General features: G+C 58.7%; 2 protein-coding genes across 2 annotated transcripts; both read right to left on the bottom strand.

Moving 5' to 3' along the window:
* Positions 1 to 1894: 1894 nt before the first annotated feature.
* LOC104147448 (nascent polypeptide associated complex subunit alpha) lies at positions 1895 to 16318 on the bottom strand. Its single transcript, XM_068921306.1, has 8 exons — positions 16196 to 16318; positions 15804 to 15875; positions 4968 to 5053; positions 4476 to 4553; positions 3791 to 3937; positions 3331 to 3459; positions 2434 to 2556; positions 1895 to 2024 (listed from the first exon to the last, which is right to left on the bottom strand). Exons 2-8 carry the CDS (start codon positions 15871 to 15873, stop codon positions 2010 to 2012), a joined length of 648 nt encoding a protein of 215 aa, XP_068777407.1. The 5' UTR covers positions 15874 to 15875; positions 16196 to 16318; the 3' UTR covers positions 1895 to 2009.
* On the bottom strand, positions 4971 to 15797 carry LOC138062557 (nascent polypeptide-associated complex subunit alpha, muscle-specific form-like). The gene is made up of 2 exons (XM_068921305.1): positions 12297 to 15797; positions 4971 to 10964 (listed from the first exon to the last, which is right to left on the bottom strand). The coding sequence occupies exon 2, from the start codon at positions 10849 to 10851 to the stop codon at positions 6730 to 6732; it is 4122 nt and encodes a 1373-aa protein (XP_068777406.1). The 5' UTR covers positions 10852 to 10964; positions 12297 to 15797; the 3' UTR covers positions 4971 to 6729.
* Positions 16319 to 16538: the final 220 nt, after the last annotated feature.

The raw sequence follows: 16538 nt of genomic DNA, 5'->3' as shown, positions 1-16538 counted from the left end.
GCCGCCGCGCATGCGCGGGCCCCGCCGCCGCCGCCCGCGCCCCGCTCCCTCCTCCCTTCTAGCAGCTTCTCGGCGCGCAGGCGCGCTGCGGGCCCGCCCGAGGTGGGAGGAGGAGGGGGCGGGGCCGGCGTTGCCAGGGCGACGGGCGGCCGGGCCCGGCGGCCGCGCAGCCCACGCGTGGCGGCGGCGGCGCGCCGCCGTTTCCCGTCGCTCGGGCGGCTACCGCGGCTTGAGGGCCACCGCAGGCAGCAAACTCGCGGCCACCAGAGCTGCCTCGCCCCGCGCCGGGCCGGGCGGAGGACGCCCGGGGGAGCGGGGGTCGCCGAGGCCTGGCCCCCCGCAGGCCCCTCTGCGGCCTCCGAGTGCCACCTCCGGGGCTCGAAGCGGCTTTGAACTCCCATCGCCGCTCCCTGGGCCAGTGGCTCTCCGGCCTCTCCGTTAAAACTGCTGAAGGCGGCTCCCCGAGCCGCTCCTCCGATCGGTGTTCCTCAAGCGCGGCGGCTGCATCCGTCCCTCGCGGGCCCGGTGCCGGTGCCTCCTCCGAGGCTCCGGCCGGAGCTGGAGCCCTGCCGGCGCGTGCTGCCGGGGGCAGCTGCGACCGAGCGAAGCATCGCGCGATATTCGCCAGCGTTCAGGCACCGGGGAACCGCACGGAAGGGTAACGAAGGGCTTCTGGCTAGCGAACCTCCTGCTTATTTCATCTGGGGCTTCGTGCTGGCTGCCCGTACGGTGAGGTCGCCAATCAGCTTTAATGAGCTGTTCCAAGGCCCAGATTTTACTGCACAAGGGAGAAAGAAATGCTGCTAAGTGGCAGCAAGATGCCCATTTTCACAGCTCAGCCTCTGCATTTCATGAGACTTGGGGCTTTAGGTGGGTAAATGTCAGCTCGCTTCCCACCCGTCGAGTGCTGAAAGACTCCCTCTGCACGCAAACAACTTTCTGGGTAAGCACAGCCTTCCCTGCAGGCCTGGAGAGCAGGAGAAAAAACAATCAAAGCTCAGCCCCTTCTACTGCTCTGCTGTGCTGTACCACTCAAATTCCAGCAAAGTGGCACTTCAAAAACGGTAGGACTTATTGTTTGTTGACGCTCGGCCCACCAGGGCCCCAGCCTGGCTGATGCCATCGGGCAACGCGCTGTGAACGCGAACAACCAACAACGTGGGCAGGCAATCATCTCTGCTGGGGTGGGCGGCACAGCAAGGCGGTCGGTAAGGAGCCGCTGCCAAGGAAGACAGGTCTACGGCAGCAGAGGGAAGAAAGGGAAGCTGTCAGCGCCAAAGCAGCCATCTCCCATGACTTCTGGGCACCTCTAGCTGTTGCAAAGCTCTGGGTTCAAGAACCTGGATGAGTCTTGACCTTCTCTCAAATCAGGCTGGAAGACATGACGAGATAAACTAATCCATCCCTGTCCCATGGCTGCACTGAATTAAATGAGAAGAACCCCCTTTTCACTATTCTGCAGATCATTTCTTTTTCTTTAAAACCATTGTGGTTTCCTGGGCTGAGATAGAGACTCGCTACTGGGAGCATCACAGCTGCGCTCTCACAGAAGAGCACCGTCCGGAACGCTCCTGGGTGATGCGACACCCTTCAGCAGACGTCTCACCTGTAGATTTGAGACCTCCCGCTAGCTTCAGAGGGAGACGGTCTGTGCTAAGATCAGCGTCCCAGGCACACGTTGAAGTCGGAGGCCTTGGCTGGCCTTCCTGGGGCTCCCAGCCAGCCGACCTTTGGCGACAGGAAGGAAATGAGGGAACGAGCAGGTGTTCTTCCTCTACGGTGTAACAGGACAGAGAATATCAGGTTTTGAGATCTTCCCAGGATGAAGGCTCCACCCTGGGGCCTCAGCTACCAGGGAGGGAAAGGCAGCAAAGCCAAAAAAGAACAAAAAATGTTTCACCAACAATAAGCCACAACTTTTATTAATTGATAGAAATAGTACAAATTTTAAATGTAGTTGCATTTTACTCTTCTCTGAAACACCAAAAAAGGCTCCTCCCTCCTGACGGCTACATCGTCAATTCCTGCAAAGAGAAAGACCTGTTAGGATCCAGCCTTGCCCACCGGCACAGAAGCCTGGCTCCGGACACGTGGAGTACTCCTTAGGGAAGACAAGCCTCTGCGGCTCGTCTGCCCAGCAAGGCCCGGGACAGGTCATTTCGCTTCCTGGCCTTCCAGCTGGGAGCAAGCTACTGTGCCAGAGTGTGGAGGTACCTGATATCCCAAACAGATACATGGGGTGCAGACGGAAGGAAACAAAGTCCCTCCACTTTGCATCACGTGACCCCCAAATTCATCCCCTACTTGCAGCAACAGAGAAACAAGCACCACATGTCTCCTCCACAGGGAAGTTTCATTTCTAACCGCTATGGGTCTTCCCAGGCTCAAGGCTCGCTTGACTGGCTGGAAATGCCACTGCAGGCAGGCACTTACCATTATAGCATTTACAATATCGTTACTGTTGTTCTTCAGGGCACGGACTGCCTTTGCTCGGGACACGTTCGCCTGGGACATGACCAGCTCAATATCTTTCACCTCAACGCCGGTTTCGTCAACCTGAGGAGACAGAGACCAGGATTGTCTCCAGCTGAACACACGGCCTGCTCCACGCCCAGCAAAGAAAAACGGAATTGTCTGGATTGGGGCAGCTCCCAGTCAAGCCAAAGACAGAAGCTGGGATGCAAGACTGGGCGCTATCTAGCCCTGTAGACAGTCTTCTGATAGCGAATGGGACCAGGTCCTCCAGGGGAAGGACCCTGCACTTCCTTTTGTCATCAAGCCAAACATTCAGAGGCGGGAAAGAAAAGCATGTGTCATAACGCAAAGCTCTAGATGTGACACAGAGTGGCAGGGAAGGGGGCTCGGGCAGAAAGAGTAGCTGATACGGCAATCCTGTAAGAGCAAAAGCAACAGGCAGGGGAGGAAGGGTCTTCGGAGAGCAGAGCTACGATCCATGCAGCAAAGGCAGAGCACAACAGCCTGGTAGGGAACTGCCCTGGTGGAGGGTGAATCCAGCTCTTGCTCTTTAGAGCTCTCTGGACCACCTCCAGCCCAGGCCGAGGCGATACACGGGTCAAGCAGACAAATGACCACACCGAGGTTACAGCCTGGGAACCCCCACCCTGGCCAGGGCTGCCAGGCAGGCGGCGTGGCGTGGCGTGGCGCGGCACACCGTGGGGAGGGAGAACCCCTCGGAGCAGCACGCTCCACTTAGCATGAATGCACATTAACACAATGAGGCCCTTCAGCTCAGTGGCCGGGTTTCGCATTTTGGTTCAATTCCCAAACAAAGCACCCTGCCTCGCTGCAGACAGCCTGGGGAAGGCATACCTCTTCCTCCTCGCTCTCCTCCTGCACGGTGGGGGTCTGTGTGTTTTCCTGGATGTTTGAAACAGCTTCTCCTTGCACTTTGAACTTTTCGGCAGCTGCCAGCTGGGCCTGCTGGGACAGGTCCTCGATCTGGGGAAGAGAAGCAGCACAAGTGAGGCCAGCCCTACGCAGAGTGGGATGTCAGCACACAGGCTCAGACAGTCACAGCTGTGTTCCTCACTCTGCTGAGGTGCCAGCACATTAAATAGCTCTGTTGCACAACCGAGCTGGGAAGCCAGCCGTCAGTGAAGGCTGGGGCCTGCCCACACCTCTCTAGGGGCATGCGCAGCAGCAGGGATCCAGCCAGTTGCAGCCAGTGTTTGCAGGTGACAAGGATGAACCCTGCTACCTCAGAGCTGCCACCCCGCTGCTGTGAATACAGATTAACATGGCTGCCAGGCACGACGTAGAGTCAACACACCTTCGCTTCGCCGAAGACGATGTAGGTGTCTGACGCTGGGCTCTTGTACACGTCTGGCTTTGTGATGACAAAGAGGATGTTCTTAGATTTCCGAATGGTGACTCTGGTTACTCCTGTGACCTGGCGAAGGCCCAGTTTAGACATTGCCTTAAAAAAAAAAAAAAGAGAGAAAAAAGAATGAGAGAAAGAAAAGTTAGTGAGACGGCCCAGCCCAGGACAAGATGCGCATGCTCATCTGCTCTCTGGAGATCAGGGTCCAACAATTGGTGCGCTCATGTGAATGAAAATGTGCATTTTACTGCTGCAGACAAGCATTCAAAGGCTTTTAGACTGACACTGCTGAGTGCCCGGGAGGGAACTTTCTATTCCCAGCACTGGCACAGATCCACAGCATGACCTCGAGCCACTCCAGGCACAAGGATTTTTTTCCCGTGGAAGGGGGGCATTCCCCTGCCTGGGGGCCTGACCAAGACAGAAAATCACACCATCATTTCTCAGCTCCAGAAAGCCCTGCTGCTATAGTACAAGGGTAGAGCATGAGGAGGAGCAATCCTGAGCAGGGTTCATCAGATGAACTCCCAAGCACTCAAGAGATACTGTGCCACATTCTGAAGTAAAGCTCAGCTCATCCATGGGCAGGCTGTTGGCTGTATATGGATTTGGTCCCTTTCCCATCCCATCTTACCTTTCGTGCTTTCTTTTCACTCCGACTCTGTTTTGCTTTGCTAACGGGTTCTTCATCTATTTCAGCTGCTGCTGCAAGCTGCAAGGACAGAAAACAAGAGGGCCCTTAGACAGCTCTGAGCAGGTGATGCATGTAGCAGATGACAGCATCTGAGGGGATCCTGCTTTGGCCACTGCTGGGCACAGGGAGACCAATGGGACCTGTTCTCTGACCAACAGCGAGGCAAGGAAAAATAGAAATAGAAGAATAGTCCTTTCTGTGAAGGCTCTCCAACCACCATTCCCTGGTGTGAGCTACTCAAGATGGGGGTGGCCTGAGGGACCCTCAGGTGATTCTGAGGAGCAATTTCCCAGAAGGGCATCCCCCTGCACACGTTATGCCCACCAAAATCCACTGCTGAGCTTGGGGAGTTGCACTCCCAGAGAGCGGGAGGTGAGCATGGCTGTCCTGACACGCTCCCCTGCGCGGCTGGCCTGTGCCCACTGCCCCTACCTGCGCCTGCTGTGTTGTGGCCTGTGTAGAGTCTTGTTCTTCGAGTTCTGGTACAGATTCATCGCTGTCAGATTCTGTTCCGGACCCTATCGAAACAAACATGTCACTCTTTTCAGCTTAGGACCTTGCAAGGAGAGGCAGGTAAATCCCCAGGGCACAGCAAAATCAAAGAACCAAACTGTTTTGGTGTAATCTTTGTGGGGGGGGGGGGGGGTTGGTGCTGACACAGTTAACTCAAGCAGGAACATAGGAACACTCTCAAGGAACAACACACTTTGTGAAACATACTCGAAAGCCCTAGAGAATAAACTCTATGCAATCACCAGCCTGTCAAATTGCAGAAACTTAATTGTCAAAGTGTTCCCTGTATTTAAAAATATTAGAATTCCACCTGAAATGAATTTCGAGTCAGTATGTTTAAGCAATACCTGGCAGAAGGAGCTCTCCCTGCAGTCCCAAATAATGAGCCAGCCAGTAGCACAAGAGCATTGCCTTTTCCAGGCACTCTCACCATGATGGAAGCGCCCCTGCAGCAGCAAGGAAGGGGCCTGGCCTCCAGGCCAGCGCGGGTGAGGCCTTGCGCCCGCCTGTCCCAGCAGCTGACCTGTGCCAGGCCAGGCTGCGCTCCTGTGGGGCTGTTGTCAGAGCACTGCAGGCGCCCAGAGGCTTGCTTGGGAATGCCAGCACTCGCTGGTGAGTCACTGGAGTCCCCAAAACGCAGCCTGAGCCAGAGCCGCTCCCCTCACTGAAAGTAATGCGCTGGCCAGCATCGCAGGCCCAGCTCGAGTAACAAGCACGAGCAGCGTGGCAGCACCCCGCAGGGCAGTGAGTCAGCACGAGCCCTGCACTGACAGGGACTCCTGCGGAGGCCAAAGAATGACACTCCCTTAATTCTGCTCAAACCTGTTTAGACAGCAGCGAAACTCAGGACTGCAGGAGCTCAGACGTGCAGCACGGAAATGAGATCCAATTCACCTTGAGTTCTCGGGGCTGCTGTGCAGAGCCAAGCCTATCAGGGACTTTATTAAAAGGGGATGATTTGTAATTACCTTGGAAGCCCCTATCAGGAAACAGCATCTTTGGATGCTCAAGCTGGCATCTGTGCCAGGGCCCGAAAGCTGCCACAAGCCTAGGACGGCTCAGAGGGCTGCCAGCTCCTGCGCCTCTCTGCTGCAGAGGCCGTGGTCAGCTTGTGAAACACAGCACCCGCTGGAAGCCGGTGTCCAACCGCACAGGAGCGAAAGTAGCACAACTGGGGCTCTCTTCAGCTCTCAGAGCAGGCCGGCAGATGAACACGATACCTTCTCTTGTGCAGCTATTACCTGAATTCAGTTCCATTTCCTTCTCTCAGCCCAGGCCTTTGCGCCCCTGGTCGCGCTGAGCGAACACAGAGCCCTTAGCAAAGCTCTCTCTGCAGGCTGTTAGTGTGAGTCTGGGGGAATCCAAACAGCTCACATAGGCAAACGTGTTTCTCCTGGAGTGCAGGGACCCGTTTCGACACCAGCACTGCCCACATCTGCCCTTCTGCTGACTGACTCCCAGGGGAGCCAGCAGACACCAGGCCTCGGCAGAGCCAGCGTGCGCACCAGCAGCTCCACGTGACCACAGTGCACCTGAGCGCTCTGGACACCTCCACGCAGCGACATGTCCCCAACATACCACACAGGGAGGAGGGGAAAGTAAAACCGTGGTGGGTGCCAGGCACGTACAAGGGGGCATATGCACATGGCGGCTCTGATCGGAGCTTCAGCGTAAAGACAGTTCAGACAACGGTTGCAACACCCGCACCACAAGCCACACTGTGCTCTGTGCCCAAGAACACGCTGTTAGTGACACCAACTCGCACCTGCTGGCACTGGACCATGCAGCGAGCCCTGACCTGCCCGATCGCATGACTGCAGGCCTGGCAGGCAACCCCTCCCCGCTCCCCCACCTCTAAACTTGACGACTGCTCAGGCAGGCTCGGCGCAGCCTGGCATGGTTCAGGCCTACCTACACCGCGCAGCATTTCTAAAGACAGCTCATCTAGATTGACACACCAAGCGACGTAGGGGCAGTCGGAGTCCCCGTCTGTGTTAGTATCCGGTGGGCAGCCAGTGACACTCCATGCACACAGCACACTGAGCAGGCAAATACCCTTGTCATTCTTCAGCACAGGCTGCTTAGCTGGAGGAGCTGGGGCCTCAGCGGGGGCCACAGCCGCTCTGGGTGAGAGGTCCACCAGGATGGGCTGCAAAGGCGGTTCGACAGCAGGCACCTCTGGGGGGATCAGAGGTGGCAGGTCATCGTCGTCGTCAGCAGCACAGACAGGGGCTGGGCCTTTTGACGGAGGTTTGGATGGGGGGGCACGTGGAGCCGGCTTGGAGAGCTTAGCAGAAGGAGGTTGCTTTTTATTGGGGGAAGTGGCAGGTGCAGAGGAGGTGGGTGGGGTGAGGTTACCCCCAGGGGCAGAGGCAGGAAGCTTGGCAGATGGTTTCTGGGGAGCAGGGCTGACAGCAGGGCAGGCTGCAGGGGCAGCAGCCCCAGCTGATGGTTTAGGGAGGGCATCAAGAACCCCCAGGACTGGGCAAGGGGGAGAGACGGGCAAAGGTGGGGCAGCAGCACCTGGAGCTGGAGCCAGTGCGCCAGGCACAGGGCTCACACCAGCAGCAGGAGAGGCGGGAGCTGGGGAAGGGGCTGCTGGGGCAGCCACAGAGCTCACGGGAGGCGATTTGGCTGTTGGAGGGGTGGCTGGAACTGGTGGAGCAGATGGGGCAGCCACAGGGCTCACAGGAGGTGATTTGGCTGCTGGAGGGGCAGCCACAGGGCTCTCAGGAGGTGATTTGGCTGCTGCAGGGGCAGCAGGAGCAGCCACAGGGCTCACAGGAGGTGATTTGGCTGCTGGAGGGGCAGCAGGAGCAGCCACAGGGCTCACAGGAGGTGATTTGGCTGCTGCAGGGGTGGCTGGAGCAGCCACAGGGCTCTGAGGAGGTGATTTGGCTGCTGCAGGGGCAGCCACAGGGCTCACAGGAGGTGATTTGGCTGCTGGAGGGGTGGCTGGAGCAGCCACAGGGCTCTCGGGAGGTGATTTGGCTGCTGGAGGGGCAGCCACAGGGCTCTCAGGAGGTGATTTGGCTGCTGGAGGGGCAGCCACAGGGCTCTCAGGAGGTGATTTGACTGCTGCAGGGGCAGCCACAGGGCTCTCGGGAGGTGATTTGGCTGCTGGAGGGGTGGCAGCCACAGGGCTCTCGGGAGGTGATGTGCCTGCTGGAGGGGCAGCAAGGGCAGTCACAGGGCTCTCAGGAGGTGATTTGCCTGCTGGAGGGGCAGCAAGGGCAGTCACAGGGCTCTCGGGAGGTGATTTGGCTGCTGCAGGGGTGGCTGGAGCTGGTGGAGCAGCAGGAGCTGCCAGGCCAGTTGTGGCTGGGGTGGAAGGAGCAGATGGGGCAGCCACAGGGCTCTCGGGAGGCAATTTGGCTGCTGGAGGGGCAGCCACAGGGCTCTCAAAAGGTGATTTGGCTGCTGCAGGGGCAGCCACAGGGCTCTCAAAAGGTGATTTGGCTGCTGCAGGGGTGGCTGGAACTGGTGGGGCAGCAGGAGCTGGTGGAGTAGATGGGGCAGCCACAGGGCTCACAGGAGGTGATTTGGCTGCTGCAGGGGCAGCAGGAGCTGCTGGCCCTGGTGCAGATGGGGCAGCCACAGGGCTCTCGGGAGGTGATTTGGCTGCTGGAGGGGTGGCTGGAGCAGCCACAGGGCTCTCGGGAGGTGATTTGGCTGCTGGAGAGGCAGCAGGAGCAGCCACAGGGCTCACAGGAGATGATTTGGCTGCTGCAGGGGTGGCTGGAGCTGGTGGAGCAGCAGGAGCTGGTGGAGTAGATGTGGCAGCCACAGGGCTCACAGGAGGTGATTTGGCTGCTGGAGGGGTGGCTGGAGCAGCCACAGGGCTCACAGGAGGTGATTTGGCTGCTGGAGGGGTGGCTGGAGCAGCCACAGGGCTCACAGGAGGTGATTTGGCTGCTGCAGGGGTGGCTGGAGCAGCCACAGGGCTCTCAGGAGGCAATTTGGCTGCTGGAGGGGTGGCTGGAGCAGCCACAGGGCTCTCAGGAGGTGATTTGGCTGCTGCAGGGGTGGCTGGAACTGGTGGGGCAGCAGGAGCTGGTGGAGTAGATGGGGCAGCCACAGGGCTCACAGGAGGCGATTTGGCCGCTGGAGGGGTGGCTGGAGCTGGTGGAGCAGCAGGAGCTGCGAGGCCTGCTGTGGCTGGGGTGGAAGGAGCAGATGGGGCAGCCACAGGGCTCTCAGGAGGTGATTTGGCTGCTGCAGGGGCAGCAGGAGCTGCTGGCCCTGGTGCAGATGGGGCAGCCACAGGGCTCACAGGAGGTGATTTGGCTGCTGCAGGGGCAGATGGGGCAGCCACAGGGCTCTCGGGAGGTGATTTGGCTGCTGCAGGGGTGGCTGGAGCTGGTGGAGCAGCAGGAGCTGCCAGGCCTGCTGTGGCTGGGGTGGAAGGAGCAGATGGGGCAGCCACAGGGCTCTCGGGAGGTAATTTGGCTGCTGGAGGGGCAGCCACAGGGCTCACGGGAGGTGATTTGGCTGCTGCAGGGGTGGCTGGAGCTGCTGGCCCTGGTGCAGATGGGGCAGCCACAGGGCTCTCAGGAGGTGATTTGGCTGCTGGAGGGGCGGCTGGAGCTGCCATTGCTGGTGTGACAGGCAAGGAGGTGGCAGGGGCTGAGGGAGCAGATGGGACAGCAGCCAGAGGAGCTGCTGGCAGGGAGAAAGGACTCTCCAGAGCTGGTTTCCCTGGGGCAGATGAGGCAGCAGGTACTGCCTGAGGGTCTGGGCTCCCAGGAGGTGTCCAGGAGGGAGGGACTGGGGCTCCCACAGCTGGTGTTGCATCAGCAACAGGGGCAGCAGCTGGGGCTGCCAGGGGAGAGGCAGGGTCCACAGGACAAATCTGGGCCACAGAAGGGACAACTGGAGTGCCAGGGGCTGGCCCCTGTGGGGCAGCAGCAGGGCTCCCCGGAGACATTCCAGCTGGTATCAAAGGGGCCGGGGGTGATGAAGGGACCAGCGCCACGGGGGAAGCCAGGAAAGCAGGCGGAGAGAAGGCACCTGCCAGAGCTGGGCACTTGGGAGCAATGAGAGAAGGCAGGGGAGAGTCAGGGCTTGGGGCCTGGGGAGAGGCCATGGCCAAAGCGGAAGCCAGCAGGGGAGAGGCAGGGCTCCCAGGAGCGGCCGGCGCTACAGGGGTGCAAACCGGAGCGATTGCGGCTGGTGCCATGAAAGGACAGAGAGGGACTGCCGGGTCAACAGGGGGAGAGCCCGGGCTCTGAGGACAAACCATGGCCTCAGGAAGAGCTGAAGCTGGCAGAAAAACGGGACCTGCTGCCGGGGGAGATGTTGCTGCGGACGGTGCCTCAAAGGGACAGGAAGGGGTTCCCGAGAGAGCAGCTGGGGCAGCCCCTGGGCTGCTGGCAGATGCTGAGGAGGGAGCAGGGAGAGGGGCCTGGGCAGCAGCTCCAGTGAGGCTCAGAGGGGCAGCAAACGGAGCAGCTTTCACAGAAGGGAGAGCTGCTGGGGGAGAGCCAGGGCTTACAGAGGAAACCGCAGTCCCAGGAGGGCTGGTGAGGGGAGCTGGTGTCACCAGGGCAGGAGGAGCAGCTGCAGCAGGAGACACTGGGGCTGGGAGTCCTGGGGCTGCTGAGGTAACTGGGACAGCAGCAGGCCCTGGAGATCCTGGGGCTGCAAAACTGGCCGGGGACTGTGGAGGAGGGGAAGGGGAAGAAGTAACTGGGACCTGAGGAGCTGGGGCAGGGAGCTGTGGGGGAACAGAAAACACAGGCATCACTGCAGCTGGGACCACAGGTGGGGAAAGGGGAGCAGGAGGGCAGGCAGGGCCAGGCATGGCTGCGGCAGGGCTGGGCTGCCCAGCTGAGGGAGCCAGGCCACCAGGGCCTGCGGCAGCGGCGGGGGACGGAGACGGAGTCAGAGTTGGGGAATGAGCAGCATGAAGAACAGCTAAAGGAGAGAAACAAAGCGAACTGATGAGAAAAAGAAACCAAGGGGAGGAAAGGAGAAAGGCGAGAGTTATTGCAAAGGACACCCGCACCGAATGCCTCCTCTGATCCTCTGGCCCCATCCTGACCCGGAGCCCACCAGGCCACTGCACATGGCACACCGGGGCACTCTGCAAACACTCCCCACGCCCCCAGCCCCAGGACAGTGATGAGAGAGAGGCGTTTCATACGCACAGACACCTGCACTCTCCTGGCTGAGCCCTCCCATGCACATGGGCCCTGAGGGCTCTCAAGGACTAAGAGTCACTGTCTTCCCATCACACAGGTGAAGCACTCTGCTCCAACATGCTCTCCAGCCCATAAACCCAGGGAAATAATCCTTGGCTCAGGGAAAGATCTGGAATGCAGACAGCTCTATCTACAGCAGCGTGCTGGAAACCAACGGGGCAGCTGGCCTTCCAGCCAAAGCCTTTGTGCCCAGCTTCTAGAGCAGCAGATAAAACCCTGCCTGAGATACCAGGCCCAAAGCACACTGTGATGTTGACTTGCCTTTAGAAATTGGAACTGATTGTACAGAGTATATTGTGCCAGCATGCTTGCATATGAGCTGATGGGGTACAAGTGCCCTCTTAGAGATAAAGAAACAGAATCAGTAACGCCACCCCAAACTTCCTCCCTCCAGTGCAGCCACGCTCAGAACCCCTGCGTACAAAGAGGTGGCATCTGAAGAGCGAGGAGGCCCCAACAGGCTGGGCACAGCAGGAACGCAACGGGGCAGGTGCATGGACAGGCTTCACGGTCAGCTCTGTGCATGGCACTTCCCTGCTAAAGGGGTTGCATCACCCTTCCCCTGGGGAACGGAACCCTTGGGGCCCAGCCAAACTGCCAACGCTGCTCCCCAAAACCTGGGAAGTTGCAGCCCAGGCTGGCAGACGCAGCAGGGACGACGGATCACCACCCAAGAACAGGAAGGAAACGTTATCAAATTTAACACAACTGAGTGCTTAACGGTTCCAGGAGTGCTCTTTGCAGGCACGTGCTGACTGACAGAAGGCAGCCCCTTTCCCTTCATCCCTGGTGCGTTACACATGCAAACCCTCCTGTGAGGCAGATGCTCCTTCGCTGATGAGGAAACCGAGGCACAGAGAAATGGCGTGACTCACCCACACTGAGCCAGCAGCAGAGCAGGGGCAGGACCCTGGTGTCCTGCCTCCCACAGTGATCCGCGCTCCCCCTTGCAAAGTGTTAGGGTTAATGTAACTGCAGCCATCCAGAACAGCAAACTATTGTTAGTGAGGCACACGAGGTGTTACAGAGGAGGGATTCAGAATACCTGGCGCTTCGACAGGAGGTGCAGTACCAGGGGCTGCGGGAGGAAGGACAGCTGGAGCTGAACAAGTGAGAACAGTTTATTAAGACAAGTCCGGCCAACTGAGAGTGCTCACCATCTAGCTTCCTTGGCTCACTCCCAGCTCAAGCCAGTGCCTTGAAAGCCCTGGCATTCAAATACCAAAGACTAAACTCAGCAGCAGCACAACCAAAGGGAACTCACTCAGGTAAGAGGCACCGTGAGAGCCAAGGATGGCCCTGCTGGTCTGACCAGTGTAACAGGCAACGCTGCAGGTCAGGAGAGCAGAACTGGCAGAGCAGCACGTCCACCCTTCCGGTAACTTCAGCCTCAAGCTCTACATTAACCCCAAACCCAGGAGGCAGCCTGTCCCAGCCTGTCTGTCAAGAGAGCAAGATGGCAGGGACAGAAAAGGCCCCGGGGAACAGAACCAGGCCTGCTGCTGAGGAGCAACCACACCAACAGCTGATGAGTTCAAATCACGACCCACTTCACAGAGATCCAGTCATGTAAGGAAGCAATGAATTTCCTCCCTCCTTCAGTTCCGGGCACTGGCTCTCATTTGCTTTAGCCACATCCAACAGGAAAGACACAAACAAATTGCCACAAAAGCCCCTTTACAGAGGTCACCTGCCCACCCAAGACAGGGCAAACTGGCTGGTTGTTCACTGTTCCTTCTTGGTCTTTCCCAAATTAGGGTTAAGGCTAGTCAGAGACTCAAGTCCTCGCCTCTCTGCTGTTCATAGCGTTAACACGCGTGTTAAAGAGAGCAACTCCCTCTGAAGACGAGATCGCTTCCTCTTCCCCAGGGACAGCAGCCCAAAAGATGTTCCTAAGGCCGCATTTTCCCCCATCTATTCCAAAATATAGGATGGCAGGAGGAGACACACTAGACTAGAGGTGGGCAGCTAGTTAACAAGCGCTGGAAGGTCGAAGGCCAGTAAGGCCTAGCGCACACCAGGACACTTCCTGCTCCAGAGAGGATCTGTTGGCACTTCAAAAAAGAGCAATGCAACCTGGCCAACAGATGAGCTGGTCCCAAGCCCTTCACAAAACAACCTAGAAAGATAAAAAGCATTCTCTACTGAAACTCCTTCCCATCCCTGCCAGATCTCCCTGTTCCTTCTCCATTTGCACTGACACCTCACCAAAGAGGTCATCGTTTGAGGATGTCCCTGAGATGAGTAAGATGTTTCCAAGTCATCACTTGTTCTCCAGAGACAACTCCAGCATGGTGGCCACCTCCACAGACCAAGGTGAGATGCAGGGTTCTCAAAAAGCACGCATCACTTCTTAAGGGGTGCTTAAATTAACCAGGCTGCAAAGCCTCTTAAGGCCAGTCTGCATACACGTGAAAGGCTGAAGCCCTGGACTGCAGATTGTTCTGTTGAACATTAAACACTTTCCACAGACCAACAAACCTCCAGGGAATAAGCCAAACGTCAAAGGAAACCGTCTGAAGACTCTCCCACCCACAGCAAGACTGTTAACCCTGCATCAGCACTCTCCAAGTGCCAGTTCCTTTTGTGCCCTGCCGGATCTTGGGAATAGCCTGCTCAGCAGAGATGAGATAAACACAGCAACTCTTCACACACACGCACCCCTTCCATCTCCACCCTGTTAATGGAGACCTACCTGATGGCTCCTGAGAAGCCTCAGACTTTACAGCCCCAGCCTGTGAGCCCTCCCTGCCTCCCCAGCTGCTCTGGCCTCTTCGGCTGCCAGCATCACTCCTCGAGAGCCCCACTTGCTTCGCCAGCGCCTGGGGGAGCAGGTACTATAACGCCTTTAGCTGCTGAGTACACGCTACCCATAGTCAAGAGCTACCAAACTTTAGGTACACCACAAAGTTGTTAGAGACCCAGGAGAAGCTGAACACTGACAGGAAAAAAGGTGCGAGCTATCGTCTGAGACTAAGAGAAAAACTGCGCCCCGGGAAAAGGCAAGGGATACAAGAGCACCGGGAAGTGACCCGGTCATAGGAATCCCAGCTATGCCTGAGCACGTCTTAAAAAGCAACAGCTGCCCCCAGGATCCAACAGCACAGTTGTCATACCAACAGCTGTTCTTTAAATCTGCAGCAGAAGCTACCAGGCCACTTCCTCTTAATAAAACCTTTCTGATAGCAGTAGCTGATCATTCAGGAAGCCTCACGCTTCCTGCGGTCCCCGAATCCAACTCACATGCGCTCTGGACAGATCCCCATTTACCCGTCACGCAGCGTGTGGCTCCCCCATGCCTCGGGCCAGGTGACAAGGCCCAGTCACATATTCATGCAGTGTGTCCCTGAGCCTCGAGGCAGAAATGCAGCAAACAAGGGCAGACTATTTGTTCACTGGATCACAGCATCCAGGAAACCTTCAAAAGAGTTAAGGAGCACAACATACAACGGGTGTTGAGTACAGTTCAGAAATCCACGTCCCCACGCCCCCCTTCCCCCAGCCACACAACAGCACACATACACAAACGCACACTGCGAAATACAAGCAGATTGCCCGGTTTTTTAAGCTGCACTGACTCACAGCTCTCATCTTCCCCTCCCCACGGACAGCATGATGCATTCTTAACAATACATTCATCAGCTGAGTGCCAAGGCCAAGCACACCATGCCTGGCGAGTGCCACACCTCACTGTAACCTTCTGGCTAGAGCCATGAACTGTCCCATGCCTTCTCGGTAGGAACGCAGCCAAACTCTACAAAGAGAGCCTAGACATCTGACCAATTTTAGAGTTTAAAGGAATTTTCACTTCTACACATCCCTGACAACTTGAGTCGTTTCATAGCTTGGTACTGATAACAGTTTTTACCTCTTGATAAAAACTGCTTATCCTCTCTCCAGCTGGTTTAAGACTCAAATCTGCAACAGGAATATTGATTAAAGAATGGGATTCTAAATTGGTTACATATGCTCCCCATGAAGGAACAAGTCGAAAGCAGAGCATGTAACACTTTTCTCAATGTTTTGGGAGATGACAGCAGGCTACAAAAAACATGACTTAGGTGAAAACAGGTTCCTATAACGTTGTACAATGCCTTTTTGGCTGGGAAGCTGCAACACCTGGGCAAGACCACATACAGACTTCTTCTGGAGATAACAGAGAACAAGAGACAGAGCAGAACGGCACCAAAGCTGTGAAGCGAACCAGCAGCGCGTGGCTCGGTTAGCGGGGCTGAGACTCGCAGGCACGCTTCACGCAGCGGCCGGGACGGCGCCAGACCGGGGGCTCGCGGTGCCGGCGGCGGCACAGCTGGGCAGCAGCCCCGTCCCGCCAGCAGGCTGCTGCCGCTCTCCGTTCCGCTCAGACGGACCGCGTAAACTCATCCATCTGGGCAGGCGAAACCTGCTCCTCGTCCGCCACCGTCCGAGTTTCCTCCTTAGGGGCGAACAAACCTTCCGAAGGGCCCCGCGGCTGAGGGCGGCCCCCCCCGCCCCGCAGTTCCACCCGTCGCGCCTGGACGAGGTCAGGACCCGGCCGCGCCGCAGGACTCACCTGTCTCGGCCTGAGGCTGCGGCAGCTCCTGCTCTGTGGCGGGGATGGTTTCTGTAGCTTCACCAGGCATTTCTGAGGGGAAACAACCACCCGCGGCCCCCCGCCCCGCTGTCAGCGCCGGGCCGGGCCGCTCCCCGAACCCCCGCGACCGCGGCCCCGAGCGGCCGCGCTCCTCCCGGCACCGGCGGGACCCCCGGCCCGGCCCGGCCCGGCCCGGCCCGGCGCCCCGCGGACACGGGCCCGCTCCCGGCCTGCGGACGGCGCTTCCCCTCGGCGGCACCGCCGCCCTCCCGCCCGCCCCAGACGCGCCCCCGCCAGCGGCAGACGGTCCCCGCGGCGGCCCCGGGCCCGCGCGGCGGCGGATGGCGGCGGATGGCGGCGGCGGGACTCACTGTGCGGGGAGCGGGGCCCAAGATGGCGGCGGAAAGAGAGCGAGCCGCTGCACGGCGCGACTTCCGGCAGGGCGAGCGCTTCCGGGGCAGGGGGCGGCGCCCGGCGCCCTCCGGCTCCGGTCCGGCCCGGCCCCGCGGCCTCGCTCGGCGGTTCCGGGCTCCCCCCCGCCCCCACCCGGCGACGGGGACCCCCACGAGCGTGGGGCTGGGATCCAAACGGACATGGGGCTGGGACCCCCACGGGCGTGGGGCTGGGACCCCTTCATGGGTGTGCGGCTGGGATCCAAACGGACATGGGGCTGGGACCCCCGACGGGCGTGGGGCTGGGATCCAAACGGACATG

This window comes from Struthio camelus, chromosome 28 (assembly GCF_040807025.1).
Source record: "Struthio camelus isolate bStrCam1 chromosome 28, bStrCam1.hap1, whole genome shotgun sequence".
NCBI lineage: Eukaryota > Metazoa > Chordata > Aves > Struthioniformes > Struthionidae > Struthio > Struthio camelus.
This window is presented reverse-complemented; position numbering and strand designations above follow the sequence as displayed.